The sequence below is a fragment of the Lissotriton helveticus genome, chromosome 5_1 (assembly GCF_964261635.1).
Source record: "Lissotriton helveticus chromosome 5_1, aLisHel1.1, whole genome shotgun sequence".
Taxonomy (NCBI): Eukaryota; Metazoa; Chordata; class Amphibia; order Caudata; family Salamandridae; genus Lissotriton; species Lissotriton helveticus.
The window spans coordinates 520,436,535-520,453,765 of record NC_136065.1 but is presented as its reverse complement, the minus strand read 5'-3'; the positions used below and the strand labels follow the sequence as shown (position 1 = coordinate 520,453,765).

Sequence of the window (17,231 nt, the reverse complement as noted above, 5' to 3'; positions counted from 1 at the left end):
CAGCCCCCCAGCCAGGGCTCTGTATTGTAAGGCAGGATGACGTCAGGGCAGGGACTTGTTTCATGAGGCTTGCCGTTTCAGACTTAAGCTTAGCTGCTGTGGGGCTGCACAGACGAAACACTGTTCCTTTCCCCTTCCAGGCTGTCAAATAGAGACGGCCCTGGAAGAATAAAGCAGCCTGACTGGGGGGGGTTCAGTGTCAAGTGATAATGGCTGATGGCCCATCTTCACCTCAGCCCACGTTGCCCCCACTTCCGAGACCGGCCCAGAAGCTTTGCTCTTTGCTTGCTTTCACCTCTGCCAGGCCATAGCCCTGATTCATTAGCGGGCTGGGGAGGAGGTGAGTGGTAAGCGGCCTGCCTGGGAGTCAAGTGTTGCTTTGACTGTAGGGTCATTCTCACCTCATCCCCTTGGGATAAACCCAGCCCAAACACACTGTCTTTCCCCTGGCCTCTCCCCCATGGGCCATCACATCAAACTCAGGCATTGGTGGACAGGGAGGGAGAGAGTATTCCAGGGCTTGCTGGGGGTTAGGCGTTTTCATCTTAGCCCGTGTCTTTCTGCAAAGAGTGTAAGATGTGGCGGGGCGGGGGGGGGGGGGGGTCACCAGTGTGTTTGCATAGCCCTAGCTGTGAGACTAACTTGACCAGAGATGCCAACTTTGGAACTCGGAAACTATGTTGAAGTCCTGGCATTAGCTCAACATTCTGTAATTCTGGGCAAATCTCCGGACGCTGAAAAATAAAAACAATTTTGATCTCCTCTACTGCAACTGGTGCTCATGTAAGTAGATCTGGTCTGTGGGGGCAGGTCACACTAAATAAAACTACAAAACACATTAAAAAGAACTGGCCATTGTTCATGTTTTAAAAGGCTGCAAACGCCAGAGAATGATAATTAAAAGAATCTTTATATATAAGAAAAACCGTATTCGTTTTTAGAATAGCTTTCCTGACTTTAATTTAATGATCAGTCACAGGTCATTACTTCAGCTTTAGAAATCAATATAAAATGCATTTGCCTTACATTTACTGTTTAAAATACATACCTATTCATTTTTGGTACAGGCCAGGATATTAAAATACCCATCAGATGAGGTGTTGTGGCCCTTGGACCATTACATTTCATCTTCCCCGCCAGGCCAAAAATCAGTGCTTCTAGTTTTTACCCACGTTACTGGCTCTGTAAGCTATAAAATGTTAAAATTATCAAACATTTATATAAACATATGCCCAATGAGATTAATTAATTAGTGTTTAATGAAAGGACACGATCCGGGAATGTGGGCCACTTTTTTAAGGAGTGCCCAGGCCTAATTGTGATCCCAATCCGACGCTGCAGAGCAGGCCACTGTTACTGACACTGCTACCTCGTAACATTTGCTCAGTGTGTGCAGAGTGAACTGTGTCATCACAACCTTGACTGAGCCTGATCGAATTGTGTTGGCGTAATTGAGATTGTAAATCTCCCAGAAGCTGCCTAATTTACCACCCGAACCTGAAACCCAAATTGCACTGCATCGCCATCTCGACACTCAGGAGATCTGTCCAGCTGAGCCTTCGACTCAAAAAGCAGCACCGAGCAGGCGCAACTTCTCAGAGTGGAGTGTAGACACACTTTGAGGTCTACCAGATTACTCTTAATCGGTGAGAAATCGAATACTGAGAGTGCACGACTCTACCTATGTAAGGTGAGAGTATTGCAGCTGTGCTTTAAACACACACTAGATTTGCCCTATTGTAGCCAGAGACTGGCGAGGACTGTTCAAAACATTTAGGATTTACTGGACATAGAGACTCTTCCTCGCTGAGGTCCTAGTAGTTTTTGGACAATCCTTGGCAGAGTATGAAGGAGAAGGGTGATGGACTGCTACTCTTTTCGGATTTGGACTCACATAAACCAAGTATCCTGAGCGGGATAACCCAGAAAGATCTTTTACAGTAAGGCTGCCAAAGAGCAGATCTTTTTTGTGTTAAGTCTATTGCTTCAGTAACAAGACTGTTTAAACAGCCATTGGATATAAAGTGCAATACTTTGGACTGTTTCAGGGACAAAGAAGCTACAATGGCTCCATCCTGTGAAGGATAATTAAATATGCAGTATGTCTGCCCAGAAAATACTAATTTTACCACACACAGTCTGCATGCACATCACAGGAGAGCAAATACTCTGTATTCAAGCATATTCCACTACACACAAAGAATGTGAAAGACCAGTTATTGGAGACTAAGTAGGTTTTTACCAGAGTTGTCAGTACGTTTTCCCTGCCACCCATAATAAATGTGAAATAATCTGTTTCCTGAATGATTCTGCTGCAACCCCGTGCCAGTCCCCCCAATTCTGTTATGAGGGGGCAGTATTTACTCTCTACACAGTTTGGGTATAGGATCTGTGCAGAAGAGCTTGGTGCTCATCCGTGGATGTCAAAAGTATACCTTTATCAGCCTCTGATCTTCCAGGTTTTTAGGTTAAGTGAGAAAAAAACGATCGGGCAGGCCGCGTGAAGGAAAACAGGCCCTGAAGGACTTCTGTACACAAAGGGCAGTGAGTGGCCCTCCAAAATATGATATCCTGTTTTCAAACATTATATACCCAGTGTTTCCCAGCATTTATTCCTCATGTCTTCGTCCTGCCTGAGTTCAAGAGACCGTTAATTCCCACCCCTACTCTCAAGTGGAAGTCTCCTGTCTAGTCACAAATCCAGCGACCAGGACTGTGGAGCTGTATATACCTAATGTAATTTCAATTGCCTTTGAAATAGTTGTAAAACACTTTTTAAGCCACTGACCGTAACTCTGCTTTCTTGTGTATCCCATGTAGGTGGAGAAAAAGAAAATGAGTAATTGTAGACCCAGTCAACTATTTAGTTTAAAGATTTGTAGCTCGCACAGCTACCCTCCGGGGTTTTCCGGTGCAGAAGCAGTAAGGTGGAGAATTTAAGAAGTCTCAGATTTTAAAAAGCCAGGTCTTCAAACCCTTACAAAAATCCTGCAGTGACTTACAAGTTCTCAGGTGTTCTGGAAGGGAGTTCAATAATTTTGGGCCTAAGTAAGAGAAGGTCTATAAGGAGATACACAATTGAGTGCATATACTTTTCAGACATAAAATAGTCTTGCACGCATTCCAAAGGAAGGTATATTGATACACCAAGCAGCCATTGGCCAGAGGTGAAAGAGTAGTACTGCTCTGGGTGGAGCCAAAGGCAACTCTGTGTAACAATATTTTTAAGAGATACCTGCACTGTCATCCCAGATATAAAAATAAATGAAAAGACCGTTTACCTTATAGCCGTATTGGTAGGAACTCTGGCAACAACAAGTCAATAGTAACAACTATAACACAAACGTTTGTCTTTCTTCTTGCAGAAGATATGGGGAGCAAAAGTGACTTGGATGTTTTGCTTCAGTACGAACATGTCTTTACAGAAGCACTTTCCAACAGCCCTACTTTACTTAAAAAACTGGTTGACGGTAAAGAAATGGAGGAGAGTGAAAAGCAGGTGATTTCCATGTGTCTTTAAATCTTGAGACTCAAACATGTTCCTTGTATTCAAATACGAACAGGTGCTTGATGGGAGCTGTATATTTTTTGTGAGCAGCATAACTCGAGAATTACTTGATGCTTGGTACCGTAAGTGAGACTGCTTTAGTTACATGATTTCAAATCCTGATGTACATTATATTCCATTTTCATTAAACCCTAATTCTCGCTATAATTGTTAGTGGCTACAATGACCAGAGTTTATGATAGAGAATGAGATGTAAATGCAATGTTTGTGTTGTTGGTTAAAAGAAAGGCCATTATTGTTTTTTCAATTATAAAGCATTTTTTAATGATACTTGTGAACTCTGATTATTGGCATCATGTTCATTGTTTGTTTTTTGCAAAGATCTTTCTCTCTGTGCTGATGAAACTCAGCAGTTTCTAAGTATGACATTCAAAGGTGTTGGAGAGCACATGCTGAGTTTGGTACATGCATGTGAGATATTGAAATAAGAACCGTCATGGTATGGGACGCTAAAATGCAAACACGGAAGCTGCAGACAATAAGGTGTTGAAAAACAGAAGACTATGCAATTCACATTTGTGTTAATATTGCACACTGATACATTATGAGAAACCTTGTTCTGTCATTCTTTTAGCACTGATGGTATTTGAGGAAGGTGACCGACTGCATAAACTTCCACAAGTGCAAAAGTATAGAAACAAACTGCACTTGTAAATTAAGAAACAATCTATACAACAAGCATTTGCAATGCAATAGGTCTCGCAGTTACACAAGTTTAAGCTATTGGAATTGTAAATGACAATGCCTTTTATTAATGTTTTTAAAACGAAAAAATAAATAAAAGGCATTGTTATTGGCAATGTCAATAGCTCAGACTCGCGTAAATGCGAGACATTGCATTGCAAATGCTTGTTTAATTTAAGGCACTGTCTTTGACATCATCTTGCCAGCAGAAACATTATCTGGGCTATACCCCAAAAACTCACAATAAGTTCCAGATACGGGGGAACATTAACCCTGGACCAGCATTTCTGGGACAGTCACAAGAAAGTTTAATATCAGAGCCTCGTATCCGGGGTCTTGCTACAGTAACCCTGGTTTAAAAAATAAAATCGATACTCAATTTCACAGGCAGACACAGAATTTGTAAAAAGGAAAGGCCCTACAATTAACCAAGCACACGCGTTAAACGCCAACAGACGGCACTTTATGCCCTGAAAAGCCCATTAAATACTTTCTTAATGATGAAAACGTCAGTTTGCTTTTGAAAAAGGAACTGCAATACGCTTTAGTTTGATTCTTCAATAACACGCAGCGTCAAACGTACCCTGTTATCAGAAATGCCGTCTTCATCCTCGTCGCTAGAGAAATCAGTTGCCCTCTGCTCCAGAGGTACATATTTCATGTACATTTGCAAATAGATGTTTTTCTTTTGAACACCTCCTGGAAGGGGCACATGGTGCACAATTAACTGATCCCTTAATTTCTCTTTGGTGAAGTGTGCAGGGTCTCCCATGTACACGGCCATAACTGCAATATCGCGAAGAGGCACTGAGACCGGTATCGGACTTTAGCACCGTCCCGTGAAAGCTCTACTTCTGCAAAGGGCGAACAGCTACCTGTGCTGGAATGTATACCGCATCAAAACAACCAAAAAACTCACCGCCGCAGCCCGGCTTCAACAGGAAGCCAGGCAACCTTTGTTGGGACGGGGGCGGGGCCGGACACGCGACCGGAGCTTCCCAGGAGGCAGGCTGCAGTGGCTGGCGCATGGCTCCGGTGCAGAGAGAGGAGAGCCCTGCGTGCAGCCGGCGTCCGCCCGGGAAGCCAAGGAGCGGAGTGCCGGTGTCCCTGTGCCCGTTGACGTCGGAAGAGTCCTGCGGAGTAGAAGTCCCGGTGAGTGGGGCTGCAGCGTGTGTATGTGTGTGTGTACGCGCGCGCGCCTGTGTGTCCCAGTGTGCGCGCCGTGTTTGCATGCAAGCCCTGCGGTCTGCGCAAGCGCGCTCGCTCCCGCGGTGAAATCCGACACTGGGAAAGCTCGTGACACTTTGGTGTCCACTCTCCCAAATACGGATAGCATTAGTTGGCGAGCTGACAGCATTCATGCTTCGCATGAATGCTAACGTCAGCTCGCCCTAAAAAGTAACTCCAGCTTCCCACTAAAAAAATACAAATGATTATGCCTGTTTTTCTGCTTTCTGTTCCTTTCATTGAGCTTGTCAGCAAGAGGAACAGAGGTAAATGGTGCATTTGTATACATTTCAAATTCTTTAATGACTCCTTTTTTCAACTATTGTGTTATCCGTCTTTTACCTGGACATATTTGGTGCTTGCCAAAAGTTTCAAATTGTGAGCACTAGGCTTTGAAGTCCTCCACACTACTGAGAACCCCTTACATTGTTTGTCACGCTGGAGACATGTGGCAAATTCTGTCACTGCTCTCAAGTATCACCTCCTTATAATGGGAACAGTTGTCGGGTATCAATGACGGCCAACAGTGCAAGCTCTTCATGTTTCCGACCAGTGCCATTTTACTCTGCCCACTAGCCTTGTTTCTTTATCTTGCCGATTAATGCCCTCTCATTATATTTCCCACCTTTCCTATCTCCACATTGAGTGTCAGTGACTGCTTCCCACATTGCAAATCAGTGCCTGCTCCCCACAATGCCAGCTCTTCCCAGTACCAACAAGTGCCATCATCTCACCCTAGACATCATTGCTTATTTTTCATACCATAAACCCACCCACCACTGCTATATACTCAACTCACCCTTCCCACCAGCAATAGGACTTGATGGTGCCCACTTGGTGTCCGTGTCTAGTTTGTATCCTGCAACTTAGTCCCACTGAGGCAAAATGTATGTATTTCATCACTGTGGAACAGCATGAATGGTAAACATAGAAGAATTACTGACTCATGAATTAAGGAGATTACTTCTATGTGATAAACTTGACTTTTGCTTAAATACCAACTGTTCATACTGTCCACCTGCACCAACATCTCATACTGCTCACCAGCATATGTGTCACACATTGCTCAAGAGTGCAGACAACTCACTCTGCTGACCAGTAGAGGAGGCTTCAATTGCCATCCAATGCGAGCTGTTTACAGAACTTTCCACGGCCATGAGTGCAGGCTCCTCACAATTTCCACCTGCACCACATCTTCACACATCTCATCAATGCCAGCTCTTTTCACTGATTGCCAGAGATCACCTCTCACTGCCATCTTAGTATACTAAGGTGTGGAGCCGCGGTCAGGGCGACTGACCCTGGAATCTGGGGATCACGGTTCGATCCCCGGAGGCAGATTAGCCCAGCACCATGTGACTCTGGGCAATAGCTTGCTTAATCTTTCGGCGGCCCTCAGCGCCTGGAGACCATTGCGGGTGATTGTTCGCGCTTTACAAATGTGGATTATTAATAACTTCAAGCCATGTGTGGTATCCTGCTGCTCAGCCAGAATGACTGCCTGATGGAATGTTAGATTTTGGAATGTGTGCATGCGTGCGTGAATCAGTTGGATGAAGGGCTGAGCAGCAGGAAAACTGCTCCTGGTGGGGCTCCTACTTAGACCCTGACTTTATCTCTCTGTATCTAACTTACCACCTCAATAAATCTACTTGGTGAACTACCTTGCTTGGAGCGTCCTTTCTTCCATACCATATTTTGGTACCAGGAGTGCTGATTTTCTCAGCCTGAAGAAGCCTTCATCCCAAGCTCAAGGTAAAGGACTCTCTCCAAATTTAAAAGCTACGCATTTTAAAGTTTACGGGCACCTGAGCCCCACCAGTGACTTTCCACCGGTCTCCCACAACGTTTCTGTGACAGTTCCTGTCTGCCTGCTACCTACCTGCTGTCTACTGCCTGCTTGCTGTTACTGCTGCTCTGGAGCACTGTTCTGCTACTTGCCAGTTCTTGTCTTCGGAGTGTTTTCTCCAGTGCGTGTAACGAGCCTTGAACTGTACTGGACCTGCTATGTCTCTGCTGTTCCTATCCTGGTTTGCTGCACCTGCTTTAGGAGTCATATTGCTCTACTCCTATTTCAAAGTGGACTGCTTTACCACTTCTAACTTCTAGCACCCAATAGTAAACAACGACATCGGCGCATGCGGTCATCCTGTACTTTCTAATACTTGGAAAGGTCTGATGCAAATTTTTAGGACGTTTGCTGTGAGTATATGTATTTTTTTATTATTTCCACTTTACCTCTGTGTGTGCTTTCTCTCTGGCAGTTTAACCACCACTTCACACTTAAAAGTGTCTTGAGCGCACACAGACCTTGCGCAGCTTTACCTTTCTCCTGCTGTCTTCTGTGACGTCTGCTGAGCTGAATTCGTTGTGCCGAGAGTATTTGAACCGGTGCGTGCCGCCATTTTGTGATTGGCGCCTTCCATCAGTTCACATGCAGCTCTCAGCACACTACCCTTTTTGCCAACCACGCACTATGCTTGCCAACAAAATGTATTCAACTTATCTTCGTCATCGTCGCCTGTCGTTCCACTCAAGGTTTCCCTGTCGTGCCTTCTTCAATTTTAGCGCTTTTCTCCTGCCGCATGGAATTTCATCAAGGACATCTGCTCGCCTTAATGGATCATCGCATTTCCCCACAGGTTACTTCAGCCACAACTATTGGGTTTACACCATGCTCTGCTTAGTAATAATACAACAGTGCCATCTAGTGGCTATCCAGCACCACTGCACTTGAACATTCTATTTAGTTCAAATACATCTGTGCTTCACTACAAGTACTTTTGACCTTTCTCTAACCTGCTGCCTCTCCGTCATCGCTCTTCGGACAAGCCTTCTCTACCAGTGAACCAGGTACTGTTGTGTTTCCTTTTCTTCTTTTCTGCCATTCAGACTGTGGACACATTTGTACCAAATCACACAATTTAATCAGTTTCATTGGAACTGCCTCCTAACTTGTGTGAGAGTTTACCAGGGGGAAAGAGTAATGTCACCACTTCTCTACATGTACTTACATTACCCTACTGCGCTACAAGGATTCAACCTGCTGCACTAAAAGGCTTCAACCTGCTACGCTACAATACTTCAACCTGCTGCGCTACAAGGATTATGAATTTTTATTTAATTTTCCGATGTCATGAGCAGTTCATATTTATATGCTATATGTTTTTGTTTCCTTTTAGGGAACCTTCCTTTGAGTGATTTGTATTTCTACATACTCCACCACGTTCTCTTGTGCTTCTTTGCTTTGCATTTACTTTCATGCCGTGTGGTCTTTCTCCACATATTTTATGCTGTGTGGTCTTTCTCCACACATTTTATGCTGTGTGTTTTATCCCACACATTCCACCCCTACTAGCGCTGGGGCAAGTACTGCATTTTCTAATTGTATATGCTGTCTGGTCTTTCTCCTGTGTGGTCTTTCTTCACACATTTTGTGCAGTGTTTTTTTTTTTTTATCCCACACGTTCCACCCCTGCAAGGGCTGGGGGAAGTACTGCATTTTCTACATGTATATGCTGTGTCGTCTTTCTCCACACATTCCACCCCAACCACTCTTCGGGGTAGTTCTATTTTTTCTGCATGTTACACTTACATTGTGCTCTGTGGGTCCCTCCCACACCTTCTACCCATCTCCTTTGGGGTAATTCTGCATTTCTTGTATTCTATACCTTCCACCCATCTTATCTTGGGGAAAGTTCTCTGATGTTTTTCCATTTCTACTACTTTCCTATTTCTGCGTATTCTACACCACTTTACTTCGTCACTTTTATCTTCTTTCTAACATCCTGTACTTTCCTGTTTGCCTGGCCAGCATAGATGATCTTAGTACTTGGTTTCCTCTTTAGTCTGTTGTACGGGTTTGTATTTATTTTTGTGTTTCTGTGGAAAGGAAGATGGTGTAATAGTCACTTGTACTTGTCTTTTCTCTCACTTCCTATCCACTTTACTTCCTCTGCTTGCTCTTTCCATATTTAATTTTCACGCCTTCTTTCAGTGTACCATTCAATATATTTCATTTTTTTATTTTCTTGCCTCTTTTTGATGCATTTTAAAACTTCCTTCCTTTGCGTTGTAATGGGGAGAGATATGTGGTATCCTGCTGCTCACCCAGAATGACTGCCTGATGGAATGTTAGTGTTTGGAATGTGTGCGTGAATCAGTTGGATGAAGGGCTGAGCAGCAGGGAAGCTGCACCTGGTGAGGCTCCTACATAGACTCTGACTTTACCTCTCTGTATCTAACTTACCACACCTCAATAAATCTACTTGGTAAAGTACCTTGCTTGGAGCGTCCTTTCTCCCATACCACACCATGGTTTCTAATCATACTGTCCCCTTGTGCCAGTCCCTCCATTGCCAACCAGTGGATGCTCCTAACACTAACAAGCAATTTTATCTTCACACCATTTTCCAGTGCTAGTTTCTCACGCTGCCCACTAGTGCCAGTTCATTCCACTGTCCATCACAATCAAGGTCCTTCCACTGTGCACCAGTGGATGAGCCTCACAGGACCTTCAAATTTACATCAATTTCTCTCTTATGTCTAACTGGCATTTTGACTAGTCAGTGTTTAGCTCTTCCCTGCAGTGTCAGCGTTAGAGCCGATATTTATTCTGTGTTTTTTATTAACCTAAGTGAGGTGTCTGGAACATGGAATAGAGAATGTGAGGAGGTCATGACTCTGTCATAATGCGATGGGGAGATGAATGTTAATAAAGGTTCCAAGTATTGCGAGTTGCCATGAAGCTGTAGCTGAATAATGTGCTGCTTGGATTAAATCCACCTTTGATTCTCAGTTTGTTCTCTTTGATTTCCCTGTGACATTGGTGGACCATTGTAACTGGCAACAAGGATGGATTGATGGAAGATTGAAGCATACTATATTTTATCTATGGTACAATTATTTTTTAATTGTTCAGAAAGAGAAAGTCTTTGCTGTGCCCTCCGTGGATGAACAAAATGGGCTTTTGAGACCTTAATAAAGGGTTGGAGACTGAAAGAAGAAAATAAGTCCGTAAGGGGGAAAAGGTATGATGGATTTCTCAGCCTATGTGGGTATTTGTGTATGCTGTTTAAGCAGAACAGGGATTTGTATGGAATTTGGGAGGGCTCAGTTTCTGTAAAAATATGAGCCAATCCAAAACTAAGGAGGAGAAAGGAAAGCGGGAAAAAATAGGATTCTGCATGTGGCCAGTCTACTAGAGTCTCTTCCCACATTTTCAGTGGCAGGTGTTGGTGAAATATATAGTTGAGTGATTTTTACTGTATTGACATGTTTTGTATTTCTTTAGGGGTTTTGTCATTGTTTTCTTTCTAATCTCTTGTTCTTTTGCTTTCTGTATTATACGTTCTGGTTAGTTAGTCTTATTTTTGTTTTAGTAAAAACAAAAAAGGGATGCATGTGATGACTAAAACCTCATTGGAACCTCTAATGGAGAAGGTGAGGAGTTCATGATCTTGTCATGATGTGAGATGAAGATGAATGTGAATGTCTTATTACTTACCGGTAATCCTCATTACCCCGATTAGGGTCCTACCCGTCCCAGTCCTAACAACGTGAGGTAGTCCTGCCTCCACCCAGCCAATCACAACGCCAGTATTTCCTTGGTACATAAGCCCCGCCCACCTACCGCCATACCTGTTTTTTTTCTGCTCCGACGGCTGTCGGAGCGCTGGTGCTCCCGGTTCCGGTCCCTGGATCCTGTTTCCTCTGCCGTGGCTGGGTGTCTTCAACTCTCCTTCCTTTGCGACAGTAAGTTTCCTTTGATCCTCCTCACATGCGTGGTGTCCAGGGGTAGAGATTAGATTCTCTGTCAGGGCTCGGTCCCCCACAGGTCTCCACTGCGACCTGTCTGTCTGCATTTACCAGGCTACAATTCATAGTCCTTCTGGTGACATCCTCTATTACTGACTCTCCAACTGCACACAGGCAACAGCCTGAACAGAACATCTCCCTGCACGGCATCCCCTCTTTGGCTTATAATGTCGCCGACTTGCAGGCAACGGCCTCATTGTCACAGTTAACTTCACAGCGGCCCATTCTTCGTTATAAGCTCGCTGGCAGATACAGCACCTATGGGCGACGGCCCGATCGGCTTGGTAGTCCTCTACTCACACCTCGTTTCAGGAATCCACTTGGCAGAATCCCCTGCTGGACCTATCTCCCACCGGTGATCTCCTCTTTCTCACCGGGCACATTGGTCTTGGCAGGCACTGATGCTCCAGGGCAAGTGGTCTTGGATATTCCCTGGGCGATGTCCCCTTACCCAGCTGGGAGACTGGCAGGCCTAACTCACGTAGTCCTGGTCACAGGCAGAAGACTTTCAGAGCTTCTCCTTCTTGCAGAGCCCAACAGGCTTCTTGACCGCTGACAGTTTTGGAGGCCTCGAGCTCCTCTTCTTAAAGTCCATTTCTGGATACTAAAAGTGATTTAGGGTCTAAGTCTATGAAGTTTGTGTTGGGGGTGTGCTTCCTTTTGAAGTGCCCTTTCCTCTGCACCACCCTTCCTCCAGAAGACAGCTTGTCACAGCAGGACGGACTCCACATCTAATAGCTCCACAACACAGGCCATAGGAGTGGCTAAACGTTCTCATCTAAATGTCCACCATAGCGATATGTGCATTAATAGGTTACTCCATGGCCTCTGCCCTACTCTTTATGTTTCTCTTATCAGTCCCATCTCTTTCCTGAGATGTGCTCAGGCCCTTTTCCAGTGACCTCTCTCTGAATCAAAGACACCCTTTTAAATGTATACAAACGCCTTGTTCTTCTTCCTCTAGTGTGTGTGTGTGTTCCACCCAGCTCATAGGAATGCAACAATTCTCAAATCTGTCTGGGGTGATTTCTGTACCTCCACAAGGTCTTCTAGTCCGCGCCCCGGTCTCCCAAAATGGAAATCAGAGTTGAAACATCCATGTATTGCATCATTCTCCGGCACACATACACCTAGCACATGTATATTGCCACACACCCGCTCTCTGCACACCACTTGATGGATGCGAAGGGTGAGTTAAGCCCTACAATGCAGGCCATGGGAGTGGCTAGAGGTACACACTTGAATGTCTGCAAAGTGATATGTGTATCAAAAGGTTACTCCAGGGCCTCTGCCCTACTCTTTATGATTCTCATATCAGCTCCAGCTCATTCCTGAGATGTGCTCAGGGCCCCTTTCCAGGGACTTATCTCTGAATCAAAGAGCACCCTTTGAAATGTACTCAAAAGTCTTGTTCTTCTTCCTCCAGTGCGTGTGTCCCACCCAGCTCTTAGGAATGCAACAATCCTCAAATCTTTCTGGGGGAATTTCTCTAACTCCTCATGCTCCTCCAGGCAGCGCTAGGTCTCCCAAAATGGAACCCAGAGTTGAGTACTCCATGTATTGCACCGTTCTGAGATGCGCATACATCCAGCACATGTATATTCCCACACACCCGCAGCACAGTACTTCATACTAACTTGATGTAGGTGAAGGGAGAGTTAAGCACCTAGCAGTAGAATCTTATATGAGTGAGCCTATAGGCCTCAATTCAACGACACCAGGTAAAAAGGACCTGTTCTCTTCTACTGATCTCTACATGACATGCTGCCAACACCACGTTCTTGCTACTTAACTCCTGGCAAAGGCAGTAGCCTTTCACCACTATGATGGTAGTACTTTGGACACCCCTTCTGGTACAGTTAGACAGCAATCGGTGAGCCTATGTTAGGTGCACACTCCTTATCTGTAGTCACCCATGACAACAAAAATCAGATCAGGGATCCAGACAGTATTGCAAATGGGGCACCAAGGCCAGTGATATACATCCGTCACCATGCAAAGGACATTTCCATTCCAACACACTGTTTTTATTTCTTTCTCTTTCATTTCCTTATTTTTTCTTTCTCCTCCATCTCCTTAAAGCCGTCCTCATTATCTTCTGGTAATGGTTTGCTGCTCTTTGACTTTGGTAAGCTGTGTGTGGGACAAGCATACAATCAGAGTGGCAGTCAGGGTGATTGGGCTCACACTAGGGCTGTGTATCACATGCACCTCTAGGATTTACTAGCAAATCTCAGTGAGGAACTGATTTGTGCTGGCATACTCTTCATTTGTAACTCTCTAGTGACCCTCAAATATAATACAAATTATTTTTACCCATATTAGCATATACATAAAAGGAAAACTTCTGTACTGAATATTCAATTTACCAGGCTAATACATTTTAATAGAACGTTTGTACTAGACCAACTTTTTTTATCATAGAACATATATGAACAGATCTAGGTTTACCATTTGGGGGTTAAAGCCTCCACTTGTCATGATTGTGTGATACAATCAAATAGAAATGCATCTCTTGCAGAGCATCAAATCCTTTTCAAAACCAAAACTGTTGTCATTGTCATTGATTGTACTGATTTTGGTTTCTTACTTTTTTGATGTTGTGTCTTGGACAAGACCTCACAATAATTCTATTTTTTTGTACTTTGCTTCCCACCTTTTTTGTAGGCTGCTCAGATTGGATAATCTGAAGATTCAGTTTTTTTCATTGATTGGATTGACATTAGGCTTCCCAAGAACAGTTATTTTTGTATTGCTTACCATTGGCTTGATAATACAGGAATGGATGACTGGATTCATAATGCATGAATTTCCCATTTCTATGAGAGAACTTTTTTATTTGCTGTGCCTAATCCTGCATATCCTCTTTGGATTTTTGTTTTGCAATTTAGATGTTGCTGCAAAGTTATCAAGGCAAAGAAAGCGAATCGGCCTTCAAGAAAATCCTAGAGAAAGTGAAGGATGGACAGGCTGCGCATGCTCAGACTGTTCTGTACATGCTGGAGCTCTGCAGGGACACCCACCCTGCAGTGGAAGAAACACTCCTTCACCGAAAGCAGAAGATAACGGAGTGTGGTCAGCTAACTGGTAGGATTCAGTGTAATTCCTTTTTGTTTTTACTGGCCTTTCCTGAGCGGATGTTTCTTTCTAGAAAACAGTTTTCAGATAAGTGTCATGTCTATCAGAAAAGAACGTGAATTGCACTTTTTAGGTTTCGCCTGCACAGGGTTTGCGCTGTGCTTGAGAAATCTATTGTTTAAAAAAAAATGTACATTGTTTTATTTGTCCTCATATAACCATAGTGTCTGCAAATCTCGGACCGGACCGCTCTATCTGTCCGCCTCACAGTCTGTAGCTTTCTCGCTTGGATCCGCCGCTCTACGCCACCACAGCCAGGCCATCTCCTGGAGCGGTGCCTCAGTGTAATCATAGGAGCTCATTGTTCTATTTGAGACTCTTTCTTAAATTCCATACTGTCTAGAAATCCACCCATATCCCGGGAGGCCTTCCGATCTTACACTCCATATGCGACCGCCAAGTCCAGTCGACCACCTTAATCTAGTTTGCAATATTTGGGGGGGGGGGGTGCATATGTCCACTGTTTACAGATGTCCCTCCTTGCTAAAAGTATCAAATAGAACATGAGATCCCTTTGCTCCCAGCACAATAGGCTATGTGAGATTTTCTCTATGCCCAACAGAACGAATAAAGAATTTAAGGCTATCGTTGCCCCTAAAATATCTTTTAAGATGGTCTCACTGTCAATCCAGAACACTTTAATCTTAGGGCACAAAAAGAAAATGTGTTCATCGTTAGTTTTTAAAAGTCCACACCTTCTACACCGGGGTTTGGGCGGAGAAGCGAACTCAGCAATTTTTTGTGGAGTCCAGCATAGTCTTTTAATAGTTAAGTAGTGATTTCGCTTTAGGTTCGCTGGCTTGACAATCGAATACAATAATTTGAGAGAGTCGCGCCATATTGGTTGTAAGTTCATCCCCTGAAAGGTATCTCCCCACATCATATACGGAGACATAATTTTCTTATCTTCCGCTGTCAGGAGGTTCCAGTACTATATGGCGACCTCCTTTCTTTTACATCTTACTTCCTGGGGAGAGGACTCAAACTCCCCCTCCCCTCCCACCGTCTCCTTTACCGAAGACATAATGATAATCAGGGGGAAAATGGCAGCTGCAAGCTAAATGTGTGCCAGCTCGCCGCCCGGGAGTACAGCATTGTTTTTTTTTCCCTCCGTGTTAGCGGGCCCCAACAGCATACCCTTACTCCAGGCACTCATTTACCTTTTTCCCTGGCCCGCCGTGATTGCCGCGTTTGGAGCATCTGCGGCGTGTCCCCGTGCTGATGCAGTTCCTGGTGATTCGCGCTGGGAAAGCGCAGCACGGGAGCTGGGGCGAAGCAGGGCAGCCAGCGTGTGGATTTAGTGCAGCGGCAGTGGAGTCAGCACAAGTAGGAGGGACGAGCAGAAGGACTGCATGCAGTCTGCTGCAGTTTTTTAGGTCTTTTAGGTCTATTCTAGGCAGCGCTTGCACTGTTTCTTCGAGACATGCTTGATTGAGGTATGGAATAGAAGCTACGCACATCTCCCACCCATCTTTTCTATTGACTCCTGTCACTGTCCTTTCTAAATGGTTGCTTTTGGTTAGTGAATAGGCTTCGTAGTCCCTCCTTACTACCGCCTTGTCTGCATTTGTAACCTCCTATGAGGACTGGACCTTTTACTGTTACTCGGTGTGGTTTATTTACATTCTGTAAGCACTATTTTCTTAATTGACTTTCTCCTATCCGCAGTTGCAGGCAGGGTTTTTGCTTTCCAGCTAACGCACACAGCATTTGTTTCCTGCCCAGTCACTTCCCCCTCCAATTGCATTCACAGCCTTTTTTTTTTTTTGGGTGATCCGGCAATATTTTCATTGATCCTGTAACTGTCTGTCTAGGTTCAGCCATTTTTAAATTATATTTATTTAATACCATCAGCATATTTTTTATATAGCCTACGCCGAGGCTCGTAACCGGGTCTCCAGGGCCAAAGTCAACAGTGCAGTTTATCGAGCCACATCCCTAACTTATGTTATTCTTGTTGCAAGGGAGGGCCCATGTTCGATGCACTGCCCCCTCCCAATTTTGTTTCCCCACTCATCAGAGTCTTCGGAGGGTGTTTGTTCTATGCACCCCCTCCTCCCCTGCTTCTTTTGATCCTGCAACTGGCCAAAGCAAACCTGCCTTTTACTACAATGCACTTAAATAAAAAATGTGCGCAAGAGTCCCACGAGGCTGTAAATAAATTATATTTGTTAAATTATTTAATAATACCAGCATTTTTTTAAAGAGCCAACACTGAGGCTCGTACCCGGGTCCCTAGAACCAGAGGCGGCAGCTCTGTTAATTGAGCCACATCCCTTACTTTTGTTGCATGAAGGGCACATGTTCGATGCACTACCCTCCTCCCGTCTTTGTTTTTCTGCTTTATCAGAGCCACCATGATTTATGAGGTCCGTCAGACAGTGGCGCTTCACTCTGACAGGTGATGCTAGGCACCAAATAAGCTTTTGATGCAGCCGACGAGAGATCTTTAATCCATTACTGGACGGAAAGCATACATGCCCGGCTGCCGAGGAAAATATGAATCTAGAAACAGAAGCTTATAATTTGACAAGAAAGAACAGGCGTGTGTAATGGGCACCTCTCTCCTCTGGCTTTACACGAAAACTTCAGGATCCAGAATGCAATGGGAGGCATCAAGATCCAATTCCCTGGGTGTTGCATGGGGTCACAGACAGAGCCCGGGGCAGCAGGGTCTGCTTTCACCTTAGTGCGGGGGCGGCACTGGAAGTGACCCTTCAGAGGTGAAAACTCTTCTTTTTCATTACAACCGAGGGGACTCCTGCCTCTTTCACACCCTGCTCTGCTCATTGTTTTT

General features: G+C 44.5%; 1 protein-coding gene across 4 annotated transcripts in view; it reads left to right on the top strand.

Annotated features, from left to right (window-relative positions):
- The window catches only part of ZBTB40 (zinc finger and BTB domain containing 40), a 267,262-nt gene that overhangs the window by 28,749 nt on the left and 221,282 nt on the right, over positions 1-17,231 (top strand). For all 4 annotated transcript variants that reach the window (XM_078642855.1, XM_078642854.1, XM_078642857.1 and 1 more), the window contains exons 3-4: positions 3,366-3,499; positions 14,188-14,383. In XM_078642855.1, coding sequence (XP_078498981.1) covers positions 3,366-3,499; positions 14,188-14,383 — 330 coding nt within the window. The remainder of the gene's footprint in view (positions 1-3,365; positions 3,500-14,187; positions 14,384-17,231) is intronic.